The sequence below is a fragment of the Ursus arctos genome, unplaced genomic scaffold (genome assembly GCF_023065955.2).
Source record: "Ursus arctos isolate Adak ecotype North America unplaced genomic scaffold, UrsArc2.0 scaffold_2, whole genome shotgun sequence".
Taxonomy (NCBI): domain Eukaryota; kingdom Metazoa; phylum Chordata; class Mammalia; order Carnivora; family Ursidae; genus Ursus; species Ursus arctos.
The window spans coordinates 21,079,895-21,103,296 of NW_026622874.1; the positions used below are offsets into that span (position 1 = coordinate 21,079,895).

At 34.9% G+C, this 23,402-nt stretch overlaps 1 protein-coding gene across 5 annotated transcripts in view; it reads right to left on the minus strand.

Annotated features, from left to right (window-relative positions):
* HMCN1 (hemicentin 1) overlaps positions 1–23,402 on the minus strand; it is a 467,709-nt gene that overhangs the window by 296,229 nt on the left and 148,078 nt on the right. For all 5 annotated transcript variants that reach the window (XM_026509232.4, XM_044387879.3, XM_044387878.3 and 2 more), the window contains exons 5-6: positions 2,653–2,824; positions 355–461 (exon numbers count right to left, since the gene is read on the minus strand). In XM_026509232.4, coding sequence (XP_026365017.3) covers positions 355–461; positions 2,653–2,824 — 279 coding nt within the window. The remainder of the gene's footprint in view (positions 1–354; positions 462–2,652; positions 2,825–23,402) is intronic.

The following is a 23,402-nucleotide window of genomic DNA, read 5'->3' on the forward strand; positions in this document are numbered from 1 at the left end:
CACCCCCATATTAGAGCCTATGCCCCTAACCATTATTCCCTACGGGCTCCACCCCTGACTGTTTTGGAGGCAGGAGGTGGATAATAAAATCAATCTACAGGTTTGATTACTGGAAAACTATCTGAGAAATCTAAATGTATTCAGTGGTGACATCAATGCCTTTCACGGTCATCAAAACTTAATACTACCAAATTCACATGATCGAGACACTTTTACAAATGCACTACATATACTGCTTTTTGGTAAAAGTATTCTCCATGACTGTGAGGGAAGATATAAATAAACTATTGTATACGCTTTATAAAACATGCCAACAACAAAATAAAATACACAGACTTTGTAAAATAGTCATACCTTCACTGTCCACATTCCAGCGTCTGGCTCTTTAACATTCACCACCTTGGCAGAGTTAGGGATATTTAATAGCTCATTCAGGCCAAATCCCTTTTTTATCAGCTTCCCTAAAAGACAGACATAAAGGTAACAAGCACAATCTTTATTTCAGTGAGGTGTATTAGCTACATACATTTCCAGTATAAATTACCTGATGGACGTCTGTGCCTTTAGCTCAAAACACTACTTTATTTATATCTAAAATGGATATCTAAAATAGGTCTAATTTTATGGTTTCTGGACATAGGAACTGAAGTATTAGATTCCCATTTGCCATGCAGATTTGGTCTAAAAATAAGAATCACAATTGGCAGACTGTAATCATATTTCCAAAGCCAAACCAGGTAACAATTATTGTGGCTACTGAGAAGTTATGTGCAGTCACTAGAGACATTTAGACTTAACAGATGGCAAGAACAGTAAACCAGAATGAATGTCTTTTTGGAGATCACTCAAGGTATTACTGACATGAGAGCCTTGGGCTTATTTGTGCACGAAGCACAAAACGTTAAGCTGTTTTCCATGAAGCACAGAAGGCTTTTGCTGTCATATTTCAAGGAGGTGGTAGAATGAAGTAGCCTGATACCATCTCCAACTGACCTGAGATTTAGCTAAAGTATCTAGTAGTTAGAACCTAGAGAAGAAAAAAAGCAAATGTGGAAGTAAGCCATAGTCTAGTTGTTCACTTCACTCTTGGCTCTCCTATGGACTACTTCTGCAGTTAAAAAACACATCAATTATAAGAATCCTGTGTCTGCATCAAAAGTTCTACAATCACTGCAAATAACTTTTAAAATATCGACATCAATGTCAATGACTTTTTAAAGTAGTAGAAGCATCATGCAATGGATATGGGTATTTTTAATTATCCAGGTAGTAAAAACTACAAATCTTTCCTGGGTAGCACGGATTTTTAGAATGGAATCCTCCCTCAATGGACAAATCCATTTATTTGGCTAAATCTGTAGGAGTCTTGAAAAATAGGTTTTGCTTGTTTTGTAAATTTCAATTTGATTGGTAGTATGAATGTGGCCTTGGAGTACAATTTCCTATGCTGTATTCTTTTAGGGATTAGCTATTCTCTAAGACTCGAACTGAATAAATAAGAAAGCTAGTTATTCTCTTTTCATTTATAAATCCTCCCAAATAGGTTTTAAAAAGTAACACAAATGGAAATAATAATATTTTGCAAATATCAGTAGGTTAAAAAAAGTATTTCTAAATGTATAAGTAGGGAAAATGAGGTTTCTATCTTTACTAGATTACTTTTCAATGTAAGTCGTCTTATAATATTCAACTGGCAATGGAATTAGGCCAATTCTTAGGGTTGTAACACATGGTTGATGAAACAAAGTAAATTTTTAAAAATATTTTACTTATTTATTTGACACAGAGAGAGAGAGAGCCCAAGCAGGAGGAGCGGCAGGCTGAGGGAGAGGGAGAAGCAGGCTTCCCCCTGAGCAGGAAGCCTGACATAGGGCTTGATCCCAGGACCCTGGGATCATGACCTGAGTCAAAGGCAGACACTTAACCGTCTGAGCCACCCAGATGCCCCCAAACATTATTCTGATAAGAAAATGGATGTGGTCTTTGTCTTCTGTAAAATTAAATCTTATCAAGATGATATGGTAAAAAAAAAAAAAAAAAAAAAAAAAACTAGACAGTTGGGGCACCTGGGTGGCTCAGTGGGTCAAGTGTCTGCCTTTGGCTCAGGTCATGATCCCAGGGTCCTGGGATCAAACCCTACGTTGGGCTCCCTGCTCAGCAGGGAGCCTGCTTCTCCCTCTCCCTCTGCCACTCCCCCTGCTTGTGCTCTCTATCTCCTCTCTGTCAAATAAATAAATAAAATCTTTAAAAAAAATTAGGTAGTTGTTTTAAAAGGAGGTTTTTCGTGTGATTCATTAAAAATAACACAAATTACTGAATTTTACAGAATCTGTTACTGTGAAATATTTCCTCATATGTAAATTGGGAAAATATAATTTCAGGCTCAAGTTAAAATTTTTTCTATTGAGTAGTTTAGGTACAATTAAGTTACTAAATACCTGTTTAAATTATTAGGAGTTTCAGTTTTTTGAATCGCATGTTAATTCAATTAATATCGCTAAGACAGCCTTTTTTTAAACATCTTTCCTCGTCACTTTTGAATTTACTGAATTATTCATAAAGTTAGCATTAACCTGACATAAGTAAGCGTACAAAAAACTTTTGCCTTTCATGGGTTTTGTATTTTATTATATGATGTTTGATATATCTCACCTAAAGGATTGCGAATTTCAATCCCTGGAGAAGGGCCACTCAGAGACACAGTAACCTCTTTTAGGCTGGGATCAAAAGGAATTTTCCAAGTGTTTACAGCTTGGTCCAAATGATCTGTTGATAAGAGGTGAACTTTAGAGGACTGCACTGCCTCCTCCACCCATTTTAATACCTATAAGAGAAAAGAAGAAGTGTGAGTGGTGTCAGAGCATTTACAGTTTTATACAGCTACGACTTCTAGATGCAGTATTTCGCTTTGGTGAATCACGTGAATCAGGCACTTCTGTACTGGTGTGAGGTTTATTTTCATCCCCGTGAAGAGCAACCCTTTCCTACATCCAGTTATTGCAGAAGATTCAGAATAAAATGCTACTTTAACCCATGCTCAAATGTCAAGTTTTCTACTTGAAATAATATATTCAAAATGAGATGATGGTGTCCAAAAGCCAGTTAAGTGAAATATGCAGAGATATTACAGACAGCTTTATATTTTTCAAAAGAAATGAAAAGAACCTATAAAACAAACAAACAAACATAGTATTGCCGATATTGTGAGATCCATTTTCCCTCCATTTTCTCTTTCTGGATTTTTTTCAATATCCAATTTTTAAAAGATAATTAGCAAATTAATCCAATTTCAATATATTGGATCTATGAATTATTGAAATATGGTATATTGTAATTTTATATAGAATATTGCAACATATATTTTGTATATTAAATATTGAAAAATAATTGCAATGCCAGCAAAATATTCATTTTTTATGATAAAATAAATAAGTACCAAAGCAATGGAAAAAATGACCACAGCATTTTTTAAATCATAGAAAAATATTTCAGATTAGAACCAATTTAATTAGTGTATTTTGAAAACTAGTCTTTGGGAAAATATTAAGAAATTGGGTTATAAAAATGTGTTAATGCCTCACTGTGAACAAGGAAGACTTCGTGTTCTGCAACAGCAAATGCAATTTCTCATTAAACAAATAATGCATTTCTGGACAGGTACTGCTTAGCTGAACTTACTACAATTAATTCTAAATCATGATAATCTTTAATCTACCTCTGATCTTTCTCTGGTTCGTACGTCTTTCAAGATTATATCCTATTATGAATCATTTCTCTTGTAATTACTCATAAAACACTAAACAGAGCTGAATATTAAGCTATAACCTAACTGTTCAAAATAAACAAAAACATTCTTCAAATTACAATAGTGGTAGTCACAAATCAATTAATCAAACAACAAACACTGTGCAATAACTTCACTCTACATAAAAACTATCCCTTGATGTTTGTCCTCAAGGATGAGGAAAGTGGCTAACACATATTATCATATAAATAACAATGGTAAGGCAATTATATTCATTCATAAAGCAAATATTTATGGTTCAAGGTCCTTTTCCAGGCACTGAACAAGTATTTTAATCAATATTTAGTAAACACTCTTCTCTGGACTAGTGTTCGCTGTTTTTTGCATGTTTTATACATTATTTTATTTTTAATAAATCTTCCTGTCTTTTCTTTAGGGTCAAGAACCATCCACATCTCTTTCATCTTGGTATACCCAATACCAAGTGGCATGCTCTACACATGATATGAGTGGGATATGCACTAACATGCATGAAGTTGGTCATAATGATGATAATAATGATGTCTTCTTAAATAGAAGAATATTACGGGAATTCATGAAACAGGGATCTGTTGCTGAAATAACGTATGTAATGTGCCCATCATATAGTTGCCACATAGTATATTCATGTTTCCTTCCCACTATATCTCCCTTCCCTTCTCTTCCCCTAAGTGAATATTTCAACAATGGCTTCATAGGCCAAGTGAAAAAATATTATGCATAAAAGTCAAATAATACTTCTGTAAATGAAAAAAGAAAGGCGAAGTCATTCCAGGTAGAAGAGAGGACCTGAAAAAAATACACAAAAACATAAGTTTTCCAAATATGTTGGGAACATGATTGAAGCCAAGCAGCTACAGTTAAGTATTCAGAAGAAGGAAAAGCAGAAAATGAAGTTAGAAGCTTGTGTCAAGGACAGACTATGTACTGTCACCAAGTCAGGATATGATCTTTGGATTTTACCCTAAACACCACAGTGAAAAATTACTGAAGGGGTCTGAGCAGAGGACTAATACACTGAAAGTGGTATTTTACAAAAAAACAAAAACAAAAACACACCTTATAGTGGTGTGTTGAATAGAAAAGTCAAACTGAATAGAAAATTGACAAATTGAATAGAAAAATCAAATTCATTACAATTAATTACCCCTAAAATGAAATATTTCCTCAAATTTTAACCTTAAAAGGCACCTGGAATGTTACATAGGAAATTAAGCATATATCAACATAATCGTGTAAAGAAGCAGATGCCATATTTGAAAAATGGGTTCTCAGTGTTCTTGCTTGAATAGAAATGTATGGATCATCTGTTCATCAAATCTGTCGATATGGCTACAGAAATCAGATTTGTTGTCATATCTGACCACAAATAAAACATTTTAATAATCAGAGTGTTGACATTTTTATTTATTATACAGAGAACATGGCTGCCTAACTCAAGGAAGTGGAAAAGATTGGCTTATTGTCTCAGAAAGCAACTGATAAATTTTGACTGATAATAAATAACTTTGAGGATAATGTCTGGCATAGAGACAAAAGAGAGAAGAAGACAAGAAAAAACTGGCTAAATGAACAAAACATTTGTTTTAAGGGCAAGACATATAACGCGGCTATAAATAATTCTCAACTGAAAAGGAGAAAAAGAATTAGAAAACAAGAATTGCATAGTACCTCAAGTTTAACAATGAAATGCAACAGAAATGGAAGAAATTTTTAACACATCCTTCTTTAAATGTATAGTATATCTCTGGGCGGCTCCTCAAATATATCTTTCCCTCAAACTCAATGCGGAGAGGTTATAATGTATCATTGGAGATCTATCCATTATCTCTGAGGTATGTATAGAAACCACTAAGTCTTAGGCATTCTTATAAAAATGGAAGAGTTTCTAATTTAGTTGCATTTTCATAAGGCAAGTGTGTTCAAATGTTATGGAATATAAGCACTTTCGGGTTTACTCAATACCATTTCCAATTCATCAACATTTATGAGGCTTTCACAAAGGGATTACTATGTATCATAACATTACTTGTGAAAGATACAGTACAGATTTCTGAAAAGTCACTTTTTTATCCTCTTATAAGAAAAAATAAATTGAAAACAGATGCCATCCATTTTGTTAGAAAATATAGATTTTACCAGCATACGAATAAAAGTAGGATCACTGAAAGCTACAGAATCACCATTAGTGAGGTTTCTGGCCTCTTATATCGTCACAAAAAAGAAAAAATTTTTAGTTGTCTAACCATGAGAAATGTCCTCCTGAGATTGGAAATGATCTTCTGTTTTAATGACAAATGGAACAGAACTAGAATAATATGAGAATCTTTGGATTGGAGCATTTTTGCTAACATAAAAACAGTTTCAAACCACTAGGGAACCATTAATTATACATTAAAAATTTTAATGCAAAAATGTTTCTCTAATGATTTGTCCCAGTTTATATCTCAAAGGGGCTTTGAGACCATCTAATACAGCTCCCTTATTTTACAGATGAGGAAATGGATATTTGAAAGAGTTCTTGTACCTTTTAAACATCTAACCAGACTGATTCTAGCTTGATAATTATGTTTTATGTAAGTCCCTGTGTTCCTGAAGATACTCTCTTAGTTTAAATATTTTGCATTCCTATGTAATGATCAGTATTTAAAAGTAAGTTCATGTCTATTCCACTCTGGAAAGAGATGCAAATACTGTTTCAAAGCACAAAACCAGGATACATTGTTATGTATTAAAAAAATAATAGTATTAGGCAGAAATGCAAGTAAAATCATTTTGCATAGCCTTCAAGAACAAAATCTGAAGAGCTTTGTTTAGCTGTTTAGTTTAGCATAATGAAATATGGCCCTTAAGGTCTATCCATGTTGTCACAATGGCAAGATTCCCTTCTTTCTATGGCTGAATAACATTCCCAAGTACATATATACCACATCTTCTTTATTCATTCATCTGTCAATAAAAACTCAAGTTGCTTCCATGTATTGGCTAGTGAAAATAATATTGCAGTGAACACAGAGGTGCATATGTCTTTTCAAGTTATTGTTTTCATTTTCTTTGGATTGTAACTCAGAAGTGGAATCAATAGATCATATGATAGTTCTATTTTTCATTTTTTGAGGAACCTCCATACTATTTTCCATAGGGGTTGCATCAATTTACATTCCCTCCAAGAGTGCACAATGGTTCCCTTTCCTCCACATCCTCACCAACACTTGTCATTTCTTGTCTTTTTGGTAAGAGTCATTCTAACAGGTGTGAGGTAGAATCCCATAGTGGTTTTGATTTCACTTCCCTGATGATTAGTGATATTGAACATCTTTCTATATACCTGTTGTCCATCTGTATGTCTTCTTTGGAAAAATGTCTATTCAGATCCTGTATCCATTTTTAGTAAGTTGCTTGTTTTTTTTCAATTGAACTGCATGAGTTATTTACATATTTTGGATATTAGCCCCTTATCAGATATATGATCTGCAACTATCTTCTCCCATTCCATAGGTTTAGCTTTTTAGTTTGATATAGTCCCAGCAGTTTATTGTTTGCTTTTGTTGCCTTTGCTTTTGGTGTCAAATCCAAAAAATCATCACCGAGGCCAATGTCAAGGAGCTTACTATCTATGTTTTCTTCCAGAGGTCATATGGTTTCATGCCTCACATCTAAGTTTTTACTTCATTTTAAGTTAGTTTTTGTGTATGGTATAAGATAGTGGTCTAGTTTCATTCTTTTAAATGTGATTGTCCAGTTTTCCCAACATGATTTATTGAAGTTCCTGTCTTTTCCCTATTGTATATTCTTGGCTCCTTTGTCGTAAATTAATGGAGTGTGTGTGTGTGTGTGTGTGTGTGTGTGTGTGTATATATATATATATATATTTGGCTCTGTATTCTGTTCCATTGATCTAAGTGTCTGTTTTGTGCCAATACCATACTGCTTTGATTACTATAATTTTGTAATATAGGTTGAAATGAGAAAGCATGATGTCTTCAGGTTTGTGCTTCTTTCTCAAGATTACTTTGGCTAGATGGGGTCTTCAGTGCTTCTATACACATCTTAGGATTGTTTATTCTATTTCTGTGTAATTACCATTGGAATTTTGACAGGAATTGCTTTTAATCCGCAGATTGCTTTAGGCAGTATGGACATTTTAATAATATTAATTCTTCCAACCTATGAGCAGGGAATATTTTTCCATTTATTTGTAGTTTCATCAAAGTCTTACAGTTTTTAGTGTAGTTCTTTTACCTCCTTGGTTAAATTTATTCCTAGGTATTTTATTCTTTTTTATTCAATTTGGAAGGATATTTTTAATGTAATGAATTACATCCAAATGGATTTCCCCAGAACATCTTTTCTCCATTCATTGGAAAAACGGAAATATGGTAAGGAGTTAGACACAATTTGTAATTAAATTATGCATATATTTGTATTTTTGTTGTTGTTTTCATTTGTCTTCCCATGAGAAAGAGCACAGACCATGGCAGACATGTTCACCACTGTATCTCCCGAAGCTAATATAGTGCATGGGGCGTAGTAAATTCCGAATAAATATTTGTGAGAAAGAGGGAGGTAGAAAGTGACGGAGAAATTAATTCTATGTCAGATCTTTACCTTTGAGAGTTAAGAGTGTGTGAAAAGGTAGCATTTGGGCTCTGTATTCATTTGTGACAAACCCTCTCTCAGCACTGAATTTTCAACACAGAAGCTGAATAGGGTACACACGTGCATGTGTGGTCTTAAAAGTGAGCACCAGGCCCTATTTAGTTTTTATTTCTTTATTTGGGTAGTTAGCTTGGGATTTAAAAATGCAATGGAGAAATCTCTAAAATTAAGTCAGCTTTTTCCTATTTAAATGTCAAGATGTATGCTTCTCAGTAGCACTGGATACAGATTTTAAGTTCAGTAATGGTAGAAAGTTAGTCAGAAAATGAATTCACTAAAGCAAGAGCAACGTAAAAGGCTACGTAAGGTGTAAACGTGCCCATCTAATAATCAGAACCTATTCTAAAAAAGATTTGGGTAACATTACTACTAATAATAGCAAACACTTTCACAGAGCTTATTGGGTGCCAGATGCAACAACTTTGTAACAACTCTTCAACACAGGTATGGTTATCTCCATTTGATAGATGAAAAAAACAAAATGGAGGCATAGATCCCAATGTTTGTAAGTCACACAACTAGAAAGAAGCAGGGCTGGCCTTTTGATCCTAGTAATCTTGTACATTTCTGAAGTATAATAAAGAAAAAATGGCAGTTTTCAAGAATAAATCAGAAATAGAGCTAGTGAAAAACAAAAATCAATGCAGGTGTTTTTAGTGAGAGGTGGCAAGCAAAACAGTGATCTGATTAGCTGTATGTTTTTGTCACCATTGGGCAACAAATTATCAAGAATTAAATTATATAAAAATATTAAAGTCTTTAAATCTATATTTTATTTGATGTGAGAAAGAATTGCTACATTTTTGTGGCAGACCCTATGTACTAGCAGAGGCAGGCTTCATTCTACTCTGCTCTGGCTAGAGAGAGATGATCCTCTGGATAACCAGGAGAGCCTTCCCCCACCCCAGGTCCAAGTTCATTTCTACTCTGCGGTATAGCATGGAGCTCATAATTCAGAATATTCTTAGAGTCACCAAGTAGTTACTGAACAACTACTGAATATAAAAGGATAGTACAGGATATTATAAAGAATACCAAAGAAATAGAAACACATTTCCTGCCTTGTAAGACATGACGATCTAGCTGAAGAAATGGGACAGACATTAAAAACAAATTAACTAGCTCTTACTTTCTAGTAATAAATAAGCAAGATGAGAATACAAATGCTCAGTGTATAGTCCTAAACTGTGATGCACTTTTCCACTCAAGAAAGTTTTAATGATTCCCAGTTACATCCAGGATAAAGCTCAAGCCAAGAGTAGACTACAGGCTGGCAATGTCAGCAGTCACCCTGGATGCAGGCAATAAAGAGATGCATTGTCTGTGGGAAAACAATAATAAAACTTACAAAAAGTTGGTCTGTTTTTTTAATATCTCCATGTCATAGTAAACAACGTCAGTCAAAGATTTCCCCTTGAAAAAAAATCTTGGTTGGTCTGAAATGTAAACAATTGCTCTTATTATTGTTGAGTATTAATAATGCACATAAGCTTCAAGGTAACACATTTTATTACTTTCCCTCTAAGAAATGTTGTATTCTACACAGACATTCAGAGAACTCCCAATTATACAACAGGTATGTGGTCATGTAAACTATGCTACTTACTTTCATTTCAAGAATAAGTATTTAGTAGGGTGAGCCTACATATTCCTGGGTATGGACCGCAGATGCGAGCTCAGCATTGACAGCTCAGGAGTTACATGATAGGACATGTGTTAAAAAGATCTCCCCAGCCTCTGTGTTGAAGTTAGACTCTAGGGGATTCAAGGACAGAAGCAAGGAGATCAGATATGAACGTCACCAATAATCTGGGTGGGAGATGACCCAGAGTGACCCAGACCAGGGTTGTGGCAGTGGGGCAAGAAGTGACTGGATATTTACTGCAGACAGGCTTGACAAAGTTTCCTAAAGACTGGACATGGGGGTTGAGGATGATACCTCTCTGTTGCCATAACTGAGACTGAGAAGACTGCAGAGAGAGTTGATTTAATGGGGTGGAGGAATGAGCATGAGACGGAAGCTCTCAGCTTAGGCATGCTAAATTTAAGACATCTATTTATTAGATATCCAGGTGGAAGTACAAAGGAGGTAGTCAGATACACGGAACTTGAGTTCAGTTGAGAGATCCAGATAGGAGATATCATGGAATTTAAAGCCATGACATTTCCCTTGCAGCTCCTTCCCATCAAGAACTTACACAAGGGAGGAAACAAATCATTCTTTGATAAGAAGCTTAGATATCCATACATAATGGCTTGGAATAGAGCCTTGGAACAAATTTCCCCTTGTTCTGATTCCAGGAAACCTTCAGATAACAATCTGCCCCCCTTGTATATGTGCCTACAGGGAGTGAATTCACTAGCCATGTCAATACAAGTGTTCTAGACTTGTGGCAATGAGAATTCTCATCATAGATGAATAAGTTGCCATTCTGATTTTATACAACACTGCTCTGAGTTTGGTGAATGCGAGTCTCTTCCTGAGGATGGGTCCACTTACAGAGTGCTGACAAACCCAATTTCACAGTTTGCAAATTTTAGCAAATCACTTTGAGATGTCACACTTTGAGATCTCCTAAAAAGGTCTTTTGTTGATAATACACATTTGTATTACTTTTTGTGCGCCTAATACTTACTTATTTTGGAAAATTGTACAGTGAGCTCTTCTAACAGTACAGGCTCAAAAACAAGTGTGATTGGTGATTCAAAGGGCAGGTCTATACACTGCTTGTGCTAGAGGTATGCAAAATAAGGAATAATTTGTATTTAAGGTTGTTTTTTTTTTTTTTTAAAGATTGTCTGGTGGAACGAAAATTTTACCCAAGTCACACAGAGAATATGGATTGGGGGAAGAGTTCAAAATGGGAACAGCACTAGGGAGTTTGGGTTCAGTGGGGACACTACAGAGGTCTGATGACAAAACCGACTCTCAACTTTCAACTCGATGAACACCTAAAATGTGTGTAAAACTACCATACCTTCAACACGATGGAAGTTCTCTAATGTGCAACAGCTGAAAAAATAAAAGCACATTTCAGCCATTTTTGAAGGGTGAAATAATTCCTGCTGGCCATTTTAAAGTGTCAAAGTATATTTCATTAATTTATCTTCATAAAATTCTTATGTGTCACAACTTCAATGTGTTACAAATGACTGAGGAAATTTAGTTTGCCAGAAAATACACTTTAAAATAATAAAAATATAAAAGATTGACTTTTATACATTAGATCCACAGACCTTATTCATCTTCTAGCTGAAGGTGTGTATCCATTTACCAACCTCCCCCTATTTCCCACACTCTCCTGCCCTGGCAACCACTGTTCTACTCTCTACCTCTATGGGTGTGACTTTTTTTCTTTTTTAAGATTCCCATTTGAGTGATACCATGCTGATAACACTGTATTATATAACTGAAATTTACTAGAAGAGTAGAACTTAAATGTTCTTGCCAAATAATAATATATAATAATAATTTTTAAAATGATAAATTTGTGAGTTGATGAATGTCTTTTCAAAATGTTTATGTATATCATGTTGTCATAATTCACACTTTAAATACTCTACAGTTTTATTTCTCAATTATATCCCAATAAAGCTAAAAAAAATAAAATGATTTTTTTCATTCATGTCTCCCATTGAATCCTTTTATGTTTGCCTGGGTCTTCTGGTTTGTTGGTTTCATTTTTTTCCCTCTACTAAATACCTATCTATTTTAGAATGGAAAAGTCTCAGTGAATTCAATTCTCTCATTAAAACTTTTCCTAGTTATTAAAGCTAAAGAATACCTCAGTACATAAATACATGCCTTTGTGTATAGACATACATGCTGTATCTGTACATACATACATAAATGCATGTATGCCTATATACATAGACTAGTTGTGATCTCACTCCTGGCTACACCAAAGCAGGAAAAAGTCCAAACTTACTCCAACCTCTTTATGAGTTAAAAAAACACCCTAATTAAAGAGATACTTGAGTACTATTAAAGTTAGCCTTTTATTTGAATAGATATGCAGAATTATATAAGTAGGGGGACATAATACACGGGAGGAGGATTCATAGTTTAGCCAGATTCTCAAAGTGAGATAGGAGGAGAGTTTTTAAAAACAACTTTACAGAGGTATGGTCTCTTCTACAGAACAGCCTTTTACATTATTAAACAAAAAAAAAATTTTTTTGAAATGTCTGAACATCTTACTTAAAATAGATAAATTAGTGCATGAAATAATTCACACCACAAAGAAATTTTGTATTTCATAAATGGGCTACAAGCTCTTTTCAGGTGTTTTTTTTTTAATAGTCATTAAATAAGTAAGAGAAGAGACTATGAGCTAAGTATTCCCAAGTACTAGAGCAAATTTTAATTTATAAGAACTAAGAACAGTAGGTATTTACATGCCCTGATCTACCCCCCCACCCCCAATTTACTGGAAGGAAGCTAAAATACAAGATCGTCTGGTTTCTACTTGACATGTAAAAATCCTATTAGTCCCTTACAACAAAAACCTAATGAAAATTAGCAAGATCTTTTCCAAAAACCCACCAAATATAGAATTCATTCCCAAGAAGAATTTACTAACGTCTAAGATCTGGTTCTTAAGTCCAGGAACCTAATTTCAACTGAGACTAAAATCGGGGTAGAGAACTTAACTTCTTTGGGGCAGACATACATATATTGAACCCTCAATACTGATAATGCCAACTCACATATTTATAAGGAGGAATAAGAACACTTTATGACCACATGACTCCTCTATTGGCTTTAGAGACGGACTTACTCTGGGCTCCAAATCATACCTGTATGGTTGTTTTGAGGGCTACAATTTTATGTATGTATATATGTATGTATGCACTTTATTTATACTATTTAGAAAGCACTTACATGCTAAGCCCTATACTAAGAACTTTACAAATTTTACTTCATTAAATGGTTTCCATAACCTTTAAATATTTACATTTTATTTTATGTAACACATTGCCAGTAAGTGTAAGATATAAGATTCAAAAAAAGGCAAAGAACCCTAAATCTCATGCTACTAACCATTGGAAGATTACAATATAGGCTGAAGTTCTTTAGGTGCCTATCACCTCCCCCCCCCCACATATTTCTACCTTTGAAAGAAATCTTGGATTCCAAATGACTCAGGGAAGAAAAGACAGAGGGGAAGGGAGGTAGGGGGAAGGAAAGGAAGGAAGGGAGGGAGAGAAGGAAGGAAGAAAGGAGAGAGAAGGGGAGGAGGAAAACGAATAAATTAGATTTTGAGCTTCTAAGGGCCTATGTCCTAGTAATTGAAGTGACTGAATGGATTTCAAGCATAATTTTGACTCTATGCAATTTTCAAATTATGCCCTATTTTAAAATGACATCCTCCACACACACTTAAAATGTAAATCCACCATACTGTCACGCGCTTGTTGAGTTTGGGAAAAAGACAAGGGAAGTGATTTAGGTGTATTTAACACTTAATAGCATTTGGGTGATTAATCTCACAATACCAATGCACTTCTCAATGAGATGGGAAAATCTTTTGGCTATAGACTACAGTTCCTTTCTTCCCTAATCAGAACCATCTTGGACAAATAGACCCTAAGTCAGCTGGCTGAAGATCCCTCACTTTTAGACAGAACTTGGGTGGACACTGCAACGATTTCCCTTAATGACATAACTGTCTCTATGCTGCCACGTTGATTAACACCCATCCTGATTTACACATTATTTAGATATTTTAACATTCAGTTAAGTTATAGGCAAGCTTCATTGACCCCGGGCCATACGTCACTAAAAGAGGACTTTTGCATATCTCTGCTCTAATTATATGTTGATTTTAAAGTTAAGTTCTCAAGATCTCATCATATTTTCCATATTCCCAAACACTCTCCTAAGAATTAATAACAAACTCAAAACAAAGCTTTAGGAAGTATACATTCAAACATCATATAGTAGAGCTTTACGTACATTCAATGAGGAGATAAACTGGAGGATTTTAAAGGTCCGGTGATTCAAAGGTTCTACAAGGCATAAATGCTAGTAACAATGTGTGCTTTAAGCAGTCAGGAAGAGGATCCATCAATGTGGACTAAAATTATTGGGAAATGCTTTATAGACATGGTAAAACTTCAGCATTATACAGCTTTTAAAATCTGGCACCATGCACAAAAACCTCAGTAACACTAACTCTTTCCAGATTCCCTCTAATCTTTAGCAAGGACCCTTCAATTTATATGACAGCATGGATTTTACTGGTAACGTTAGCAATAATATAGGTGAATATTCAGCACTTGCCAAACATCTTCAGTCTCCCTTTTAAATTATAATAAAACTTTATTAGCTCCTACAACTAAATCATCACTCCAGAGATGGCAGTTGGAAACAACTGTACAAATCTTAGGAGGTCCTAAGGGTAAAAGAGAAAAGTAAAGCAAGAATAGAATTTGGGAAGTAAATGATAGCAATGGATTAAGTCAGAGAAAAACTCATCAGGATACCAACAGGTAGTCTAGTCTGAAAAAGAATAGATTGCAAAGTAAAGGTAAAACAAAGGCAGGAGAACAATTTCAGCACTGTGGGGGGAGGAAATAACGGAAAGGGGGGGAAAGGAAAAAAGAAAAAGCATCCCACCCATAGGCTATTAGGGTTTTTGGACTAAATACTATCTCTTGTATATTTTAAACCTAATTATTACAGTATATTAACAACTGAAGAAAGAATAAAACTGACTTATGGCCTGAAAAGGGATTTTATATTAAGTCAATAAACATTCAAGTACAGTCATTCTACCAAATAGTAGTTCTATGCTAGATACACAAGGGTGAAAGTATGTTTCCTGCCTATGTTAGGTTTACAAGGCCAGAGTTTAAGCAACTAGAAAACACACATATTTGGCATTTGCTATCATTAACTAGGGTAACATATCCTCTCCGTTTCACCCCTAGTAAATTCATGTTTTTGAGCAGGAAGGACAGTTCTGGGTTTCTGACTGAGGAGCAATGGAAAGATGCTTCGGCAAAAGATAACAGAACATTGATGTCTCCCCAAAATCCTCCTACTTAGGGACCGACCCAAATTTGGCCTAAAGCTGATTCAGTTTGGAGACCCCATCTAAGAAAAAAAAAATACAAAGTCACAACCATAAAAGTTGGAATAAAAATAGTTACCTGCAATAAAAAAATAAGACATATACATTTCAAAGTATTAAAACCTGACAAATCTACAAGCAGAGAAAGACAATTATCATATGGTTTCACTCGTCTATGGAACATAAGAAGTAGGAAGATCGGTAAGAGAAAAAAGGGATAAAGAAAGGGGGGTAATCAGAAGGCGGAATGAAGCATGAGAGACTGTGGACTCTGAGAAACAAACTGAGGGCTTCAGAGGGGAGGGGGGTGGGGGAATGGGATAGACCGGTGATGGGTAGTAAGGAGGGCATGTATTGCATGGTGTACTGGGTGTTATATGCAACTAATGAATCATGGAACTTTACATCAAAAACTAAGGATGTACTGTATGGTGACTAACATAATATAATAAAATATATTATTATAAAAAATAAAAATAAATAAAATCTGACAAATCTAGAAATTAATAAAAATTTTGTTATTGTTAATTAACAAGAGTCTATGATACTTTTCCCCTACATTTTTGACTGATATTCTTTGAATGGCTATTCACACACACACACACACACACACACACAAAATGTGTAATATTTTCTATAAAGAGAACAGAATAATCCAATCTTTAATACCGCTTATCAAAAAGCATTTTTAAATTCTTATCTGGGATGCTTTAAAAATTCAACTACATACACTGACACACTTGGTTCTTGTACTATTGCTAGAGCTATGGATCTAAAAAAATAGTCAAGATCACCCCAATGTCACTGGAAATAAGGGCACATGTGTCAAAGGGGAAGTCAGAGTTGAAGGATATAGCAGTCTTAACCAATCACAGTTTAAATATCTTATTTTTGCAACTCTGATCCTCATACCTTTTTAACTCTGTGAGTGCATTTTGGCTTATTTCCCTGAGCCTCGGAAGGGGTTCACACACAAAAAAAGTCTCTTAGACTTAAATTCTGTTACCTTCATTGTAATCTTGCTTCCACTCCCATTCTTTGAAGGATGCATTAATTGCAATGTCCCTGCCCACTTACTACACCAATCAAATGGCAACCGTCAATGTTAGATTTTTTGCTGCTTGAAGACCAGTTATTCGGGTCTGTGACTGAGTGTGGAGTAAATATGAAATAAGAGCAGAAGGCTCTTCTCTCATTTCCCTTTCAGTTTTCCTATAAACAATACTATTCTGATCCTTACTGAACAACAACCGTGTGTTTTTCCCATTTTACAGAATTAACTGAGGAGTAGGTAGGGTGGGTGAATGAGTACTATCCTGCAATCTTCAACACCTATAAAAAGGAAAAGTGAATGCATATACCTTGGAGGAGAGGAAATGAGTTAAATATAAAAATGGGGACCTTATCTTTTAAAAGCCAGGCAGAAAACAGAAGCATGATCCCATGGTATAGAGAGTCACCAGTGGTAAAGAATGAATATACTCTTGGTGGGGAGATTCACAGTCTAGTGGAGAAAACAAACATGTAAATACACAACAACAGGACTCCAAGAGGTACAATAATAAAATTGTATGTCAGGTATGATTACACAGAAGATTAACTCTGGGTTTGTCTGGAAAGGCGGCCATCCATACTTGAGATGGTTTTTGAAGGATGAGCAGGAGTCAAATGAACAAGCAGAAGGAGAGCACTTGGGACAGAAGGAAAAATAAGTTTGAAAACATGGAGGTAAGATGCAACATGGCATATCTGAGAGGTGCAAAAGTGTGTGGTGGCTGGTGTTCATACAAAGTGGTAAGAGATAAAGGGGGGGAAGGACCGAGAAGAACACAAAAGTCCTTACATGTCATCCTAGGGGCCAGGCCTTACCCTGAAGATATGTGGAAATGACAGAAGGAAGTTAGGAACAGAGTATCACAATTAAGTTTATACATAAGATGGATCTTACTGGAAAAAATATGGAGTATGAATGGGAGGGTCAGGGGAGTCTGGAAGCAGAGGGATCAGCAGTGCGGCAGTTAAAATAGACTGGTCAAAAAATAATGAAGAATCAATAGATAGTGGGAAGGAAGAAGAGGAAATAGGTGCCAAAGACAGCTTAGGTTCAACATTACCTAAGTGGCAATTTAATGTGAGACATGTAAAAGAAGGAAAGTCTGGAATAACTCAGATTTCTGGCTTGAGAAACAAGAATGATGATGCTGTTTAACTATGATCAGAAATTTGAAAGGAAAGTATGGTTCAAGAGGCATCACATCAAAAGGTGAATACTTCAACTAGTAAGAGGAAAAAGGAAAACTAAAACAACATGAAAGTATATCTAAAATTTACGACAAAGACATAATGTTATACCAGTTATAAATGACCACTTTTTATAAAGAATGAGAAAAAAACCTCTTAAGTTATAGTCTACCTATCATTTCGAAGAGTAGGTAAGCTAATTAGTTTTGGATTCCTTCACTAGAACAGAATGACTATAAAACTGTTCTCTTCATGACTATTAAAGTGATTTATGTATTGAAACAATTAGAAGAAACCTGGTCTCTATCAATTGTGTAACACTGAAATTCAATTTGACCAAAAGTGTTGAGGGATCAGTTCTAAAATTCCTGCTGTTTCTGTATCTAGCATAAATAATTTTATATTACAGTCTTGTTTTCAAGTTTTATATTGAAACTTTTTCTTATCATAACAGTAACAAAAGCTATTGGAAAAGAGTCAGTCAAATAAGAAGAAAATAGATAACACCAACTATTGTACTGCCTGCAAATAATGATTCGGTATTTTGGTATTTCTTTCCATATTTGTATGTGCGTGTGTGTGCGTGCACTTACACATAGGCTTATTTATTATTTACATAATTAGGATTATACTCCACATATAGTTTTATACTCTTCTTATTTTAATACATATTATGAGAACTTATTATACACTCACGTATCTAATAGACATTTGAAAATACAAAAGAAATTAGACTTCATGTGCTAAAGCAGATTTTTTGATTATTAAATGAGATTATAATAAGATACTTAAGGTTGGGGTTGGGAGACAAACTAAATGCAGCAATTTATAGGTAATGAACTAATCAGTGTCTAGCCTCCCAGGGAAAGAGGCAAATCCCAAGACTAGATATTTGTTACTCATGGACAGTGTAAGAAATGTCTTACATGTCCTCTTTTAGTAAGAGGCTCAACATGCAATCTATCATGGACTGGTTGAACTCAGCACTTTGAGTTTCCACACCACAAAAAGAAATACTTGGAAATTCACCAGGGTTTCATCAAACTATTGCATTGATTCCTTGGTTATTTTCTAAGGTCTTGGTTTATAAATGGAACATTGTGATAGAGGGAATACACCTTTCTCATTCCTAAGTCATAATTAGCGTTTATGGTAATTAGCCACACAATCTGTACAAACCTCTGGAGTTAAACATACTGAAGTCAGCATCTTTGATTTTAGTGCAATTAAAAAATATGGCTTTATGATTCAGTAAGAAACCGAATATCTTGGCCTGAACATGAACAGGAAAGAAAATTGGCAAGAAAAATGGCCACAGTGGTTCTCTCAGCAATCACAGGGTAGAGAAATGGAATTACGGGCTAATTATCTAATACTTTAAGCACATAAAATACCTTGGAACAGATGAAAAGTCAATGAGAAGTATTAATTCATTAGAAATATAACGCACAGATTTCAAACTCCGGCTTCCACTTGCAACATATATTCATAATAAATAACAGTTACAGCACCAGTGGAGCTCAAACATCTTATTTCTAACTTTATCTACCCAATAAATAATGCTGGTATTAATCAGACACATTTGTAAACAAACAAACAAAAAATAACAGATTATATTAATCCAAGGAGGTAATCAACAAAAAGTTAAATTGTCCCCAATGCCCAGGAATTAGAGTAACTAATTCTTGACTCAGAAGTTAGGAGAACCAAAAAGACAATTCTGGAGACTAAATGAAATGGTCAAGATATTTCCACAAAGACAAAGATGATTATAGTTAAATGTCACCAGAAATATATCACCAGAAACAGCACCAAATGTTGTTTATTAGTTTTACAGATGTTGAATGATAGGTAAATATCCAAAATGAGTAATGTTTATAGTTTCAGTAATTATTTTCATGTGAATCCTTATATTTCAACCTCACATGCTTATATTCAATAATTGTCACAATATTTCTGAAGGAAACTCCAAAGATTTTGCTGGAAGCATTTTTTTTTTTGGTACAAAAAAATAATAATGATACCATACACATCTACCAGAATGCCTAAAATGAAAAAGACAGAAAACACCAAATGTTTTCTTATATATACTATTTTTGGGTATAAACTGCATATCTGGTCTTACATTCTGCAATCCAGCATTCTCACTCCTAGATGTTTAACCAAGAGAAATTAATACATATGTACAACAAATGATACATCTTAGAATGTTCAGAGCAGCGCTATGTCTGTTAGATCAAAGCTGGAAATTACCCAACTATGTATCAACAATGGAAAGGATAAATAGACTGTGGTATATTCATAAAATGGAATTCAAAAAATGAATGAGAACGAATAATCTACAGGCATTGATGTGGCAGAATCTCACAAACACACTTTTGAAAAGAAGTATACCCCAGGTATACTGAGTTTGTGAAAATGCATGCTTATGTGTACTTCAGCGTATGTCCATAATACGTCAATGAAAAGTTTAAATTAAAAGAAAAATGATTAGTTATTCATAAAAGCACTTTCCTAACCAAACATATTCATTATATTTATTAAGTATACCTTAATTGAAATAAAATTTCACTAATTCAAGAAGCCCAACTATACACCTAGAATTATAGGGTATTCAAAAGACATAAGATGGAAAGAAAGAAATAAAAGATTCCCATGGTAGCAAAATTTATAATAATGCTGGGCAACACACTGGACAAAAAGGAAACCATTAGAAAACAATAAGTAATAATATATACACTGCTTTTTTTTCAGCTCTAAAGATACCATATAAGATTCACTATTATTTTGTGTGCTAATTAAAGGGGAAAAAACACTTCTTTTTTTTTAATTTTAATTTTTTATTATGCTATGTTATTCACCATACAGTACATCCTTAGTTTTTGATGTAGTGTTCTATGATTCATTGTTTGCGTATAACACCCTGTGCTCCTTGCAATATGTGTCCTCCTTAATACCCATCACTGGCCTATCCCAATCCCTCACTCCCCTCCCCTCTGAAGCCCTCAGTTTGTTTCCCAGAGTCCACAGTCTCTCGTGGTTCATTCCCCCTTCTGTTTACCCCCTGTTCATTCTTCCCTTCCTTCTCCTACCGACTCCCTGCTATTTCTTATGTTTCATAAATGAGTAAAACCATATGATAATTGTCTTTCTCTGCTTGATTTATTTCCCTTAGCATAAACTCCTCCAGTCCTATCCATGTTGCTGCAAATGTTGGGTAATCGTTCTTTCTGATGGCTGCGTAATATTCCATTGTATATATGGACCACGTCTTCTTTTTTTTTTTTTTAATCATTTTTTATTATATTATGTTAGTCACCATACAGTACATCCCCGGTTTCCGATGTAAGGCTCGATGATTCATTAGTTGTGTATAACACCCAGTGCACCATGCAATACGTGCCCTCCTTACTACCCATCACCAGCCTATCCCATTCCCCCACCCCCCTTCCCTCTGAGGCCCTCAGTTTGTTTCTCATAGTCCATAGTCTCTCATGTTTCATTCCCCCTTCTGATTACCCCCCTTTCTTTATCCCTTTCTTCCCCTACCAATCATCCTAGTTCTTATGTTCCATAGATGAGAGAAATCATATGATAGTTGTCTTTCTCTGCTTGACTTATTTCCCTTAGCATAATCTCCTCCAGTCCTGTCCATGTTGCTGCAAATGTTGGGTAATCGCTCTTTCTGATGGCTGCGTAATATTCCATTGTATATATGGACCACATCTTCTTAATCCATTCATCTGAGCTACCCTATGATCCAGCAATTGCACTACTGGGTATTTACCCCAAAGATACAGACGTAGCGAAAAGAAGGGCCATATGCACCCCAATGTTCATAGCAGCATTGTCCACAATAGCTAAATTGTGGAAGGAGCTGAGATGCCCTTCAACAGATGAATGGATTAAGAAAAAAAGACTTCTAATCAATCTTTGATATGCCACTGATTGCAAAATAAATTCCATATAAAATATATTAAGTTGCTTTTTTTTTAAGTTGCCTCTTATAATGGATGAGAAATGTGCCAAAACAGGCGGTAAGTATTACAGACGGTCAGAACAGGAAAGCATCTATATCGCATGTAATACTCCAGGAAGGATTCACGTATCAGGTGAGATAGAAGAGGGTCCTTGAAAGGTGGAAAGGAAATAAGTTAAAAGCTGGAAGGTCAAGTTATTTCAAGTTAAAGAAGCTTTAGAAGCAGAAGTGCAGAGGCAGCAAAGTGCTCTATGCTGTGTGGAGGCAGAAGGGAGATAGCCTAATTAGAGTGGGGAATGGAGTATTAAGAAATATCTGGAGACATATTTGGATGGCAAGGTGAGACCAGATTATAGAGTGGTTGGGATTCCAATGAAAACAATTTGGATACCATTCAACTGGCAGCAAGGGTTGGGTTTTAGAACATGAGCCAGAAGTGATTGCAGTGATGTTTGAGGAAGCTTATCTTACTGGACTGGACTGGGGAAACTAGAAGTAGAGAAAAAAGAAATTATTGCAGTAATACAGGTGTGAGGTGATGAACACTTGAGCTGGAGTGCTGACATTACAAAGTGCATTAAATAAAAATTTCCACAGCATAACTTTATGATGCATTCCATATGTAAAACTAAATTTGGTGTTACAGTGAGCACAGCTACCTAAAAAGAAACTGCATGCTTTTCTTTTTTTATGAAATATTTGACTTAAGATTGGAAGCTTGAACACATGTCTGATCTATAAATATATTTTGTGCAAATAATAAAGATGAATAAAAAAGAGTTACACTGAGAAATAACTATCCCCAACCTTTTCAAAGGAGAGTAACTTAAGCTTTATCTTTTTAAGACCTAAAGTTTCCAAATGCCTAACTAAAGAATCTGTTGGTTATTTACCTACTTAGCTATGCATGTTGGATGTTTACTTCATTTAGATCATGAATGATTATAAGCTACTGAGCACATAGCAATTGGGTTAGTTGGTCTATTGGTCTATCTATCTATCTATCTATCTATCTATCTATCTATCTATCTATCATCTATCTATCCATCTATCTATCAATCATCTATTTCTATATCCCTTTTTCTCATCTAGCTAGTTTTTTTCTGCCAGAACATGCAGAACACAGAGTCTCAAGTGTTTATAACCTTTATACTAATATTAAGTCTTAGAATCTTTAGTAAAGTGTTTTGCTCAATGAAATGGGGCAAAAATCTGTGTGATCTTCATCACCAAGTTATGCAAATGACTATGTCTTTAGACAGAATCTTAGGTACACACTAAGCATTTAGGCACATTTTTAACTTAAAAAGGTAGATTTCTGATATGGAACATCAAGAAACAACAGATGTTGGTGAAGACATAGAGGGTTACCCTCTTACATTGTTGGTGAGAATACAAAATGGTGCAGCCACTCTGGAAAACAGTATGGAGGTTCCTCAAGAAGTTAAAAATAGAATTACCCTAGGTAATTGCACTACTAGGTATTTACCCAGAGCATATAAAAATAATGAGTCTAAGGGGCACATGCACCCCAATGTTTATAGCAGGAATGTCCACCATACCAAAACATGGAGAGAGCCCCAATGTCCAACAACAGATAAATGGATAAAGAGGATGTGGTATAGATATACAATGGACTACTACTCAGCAATCAGAAAGA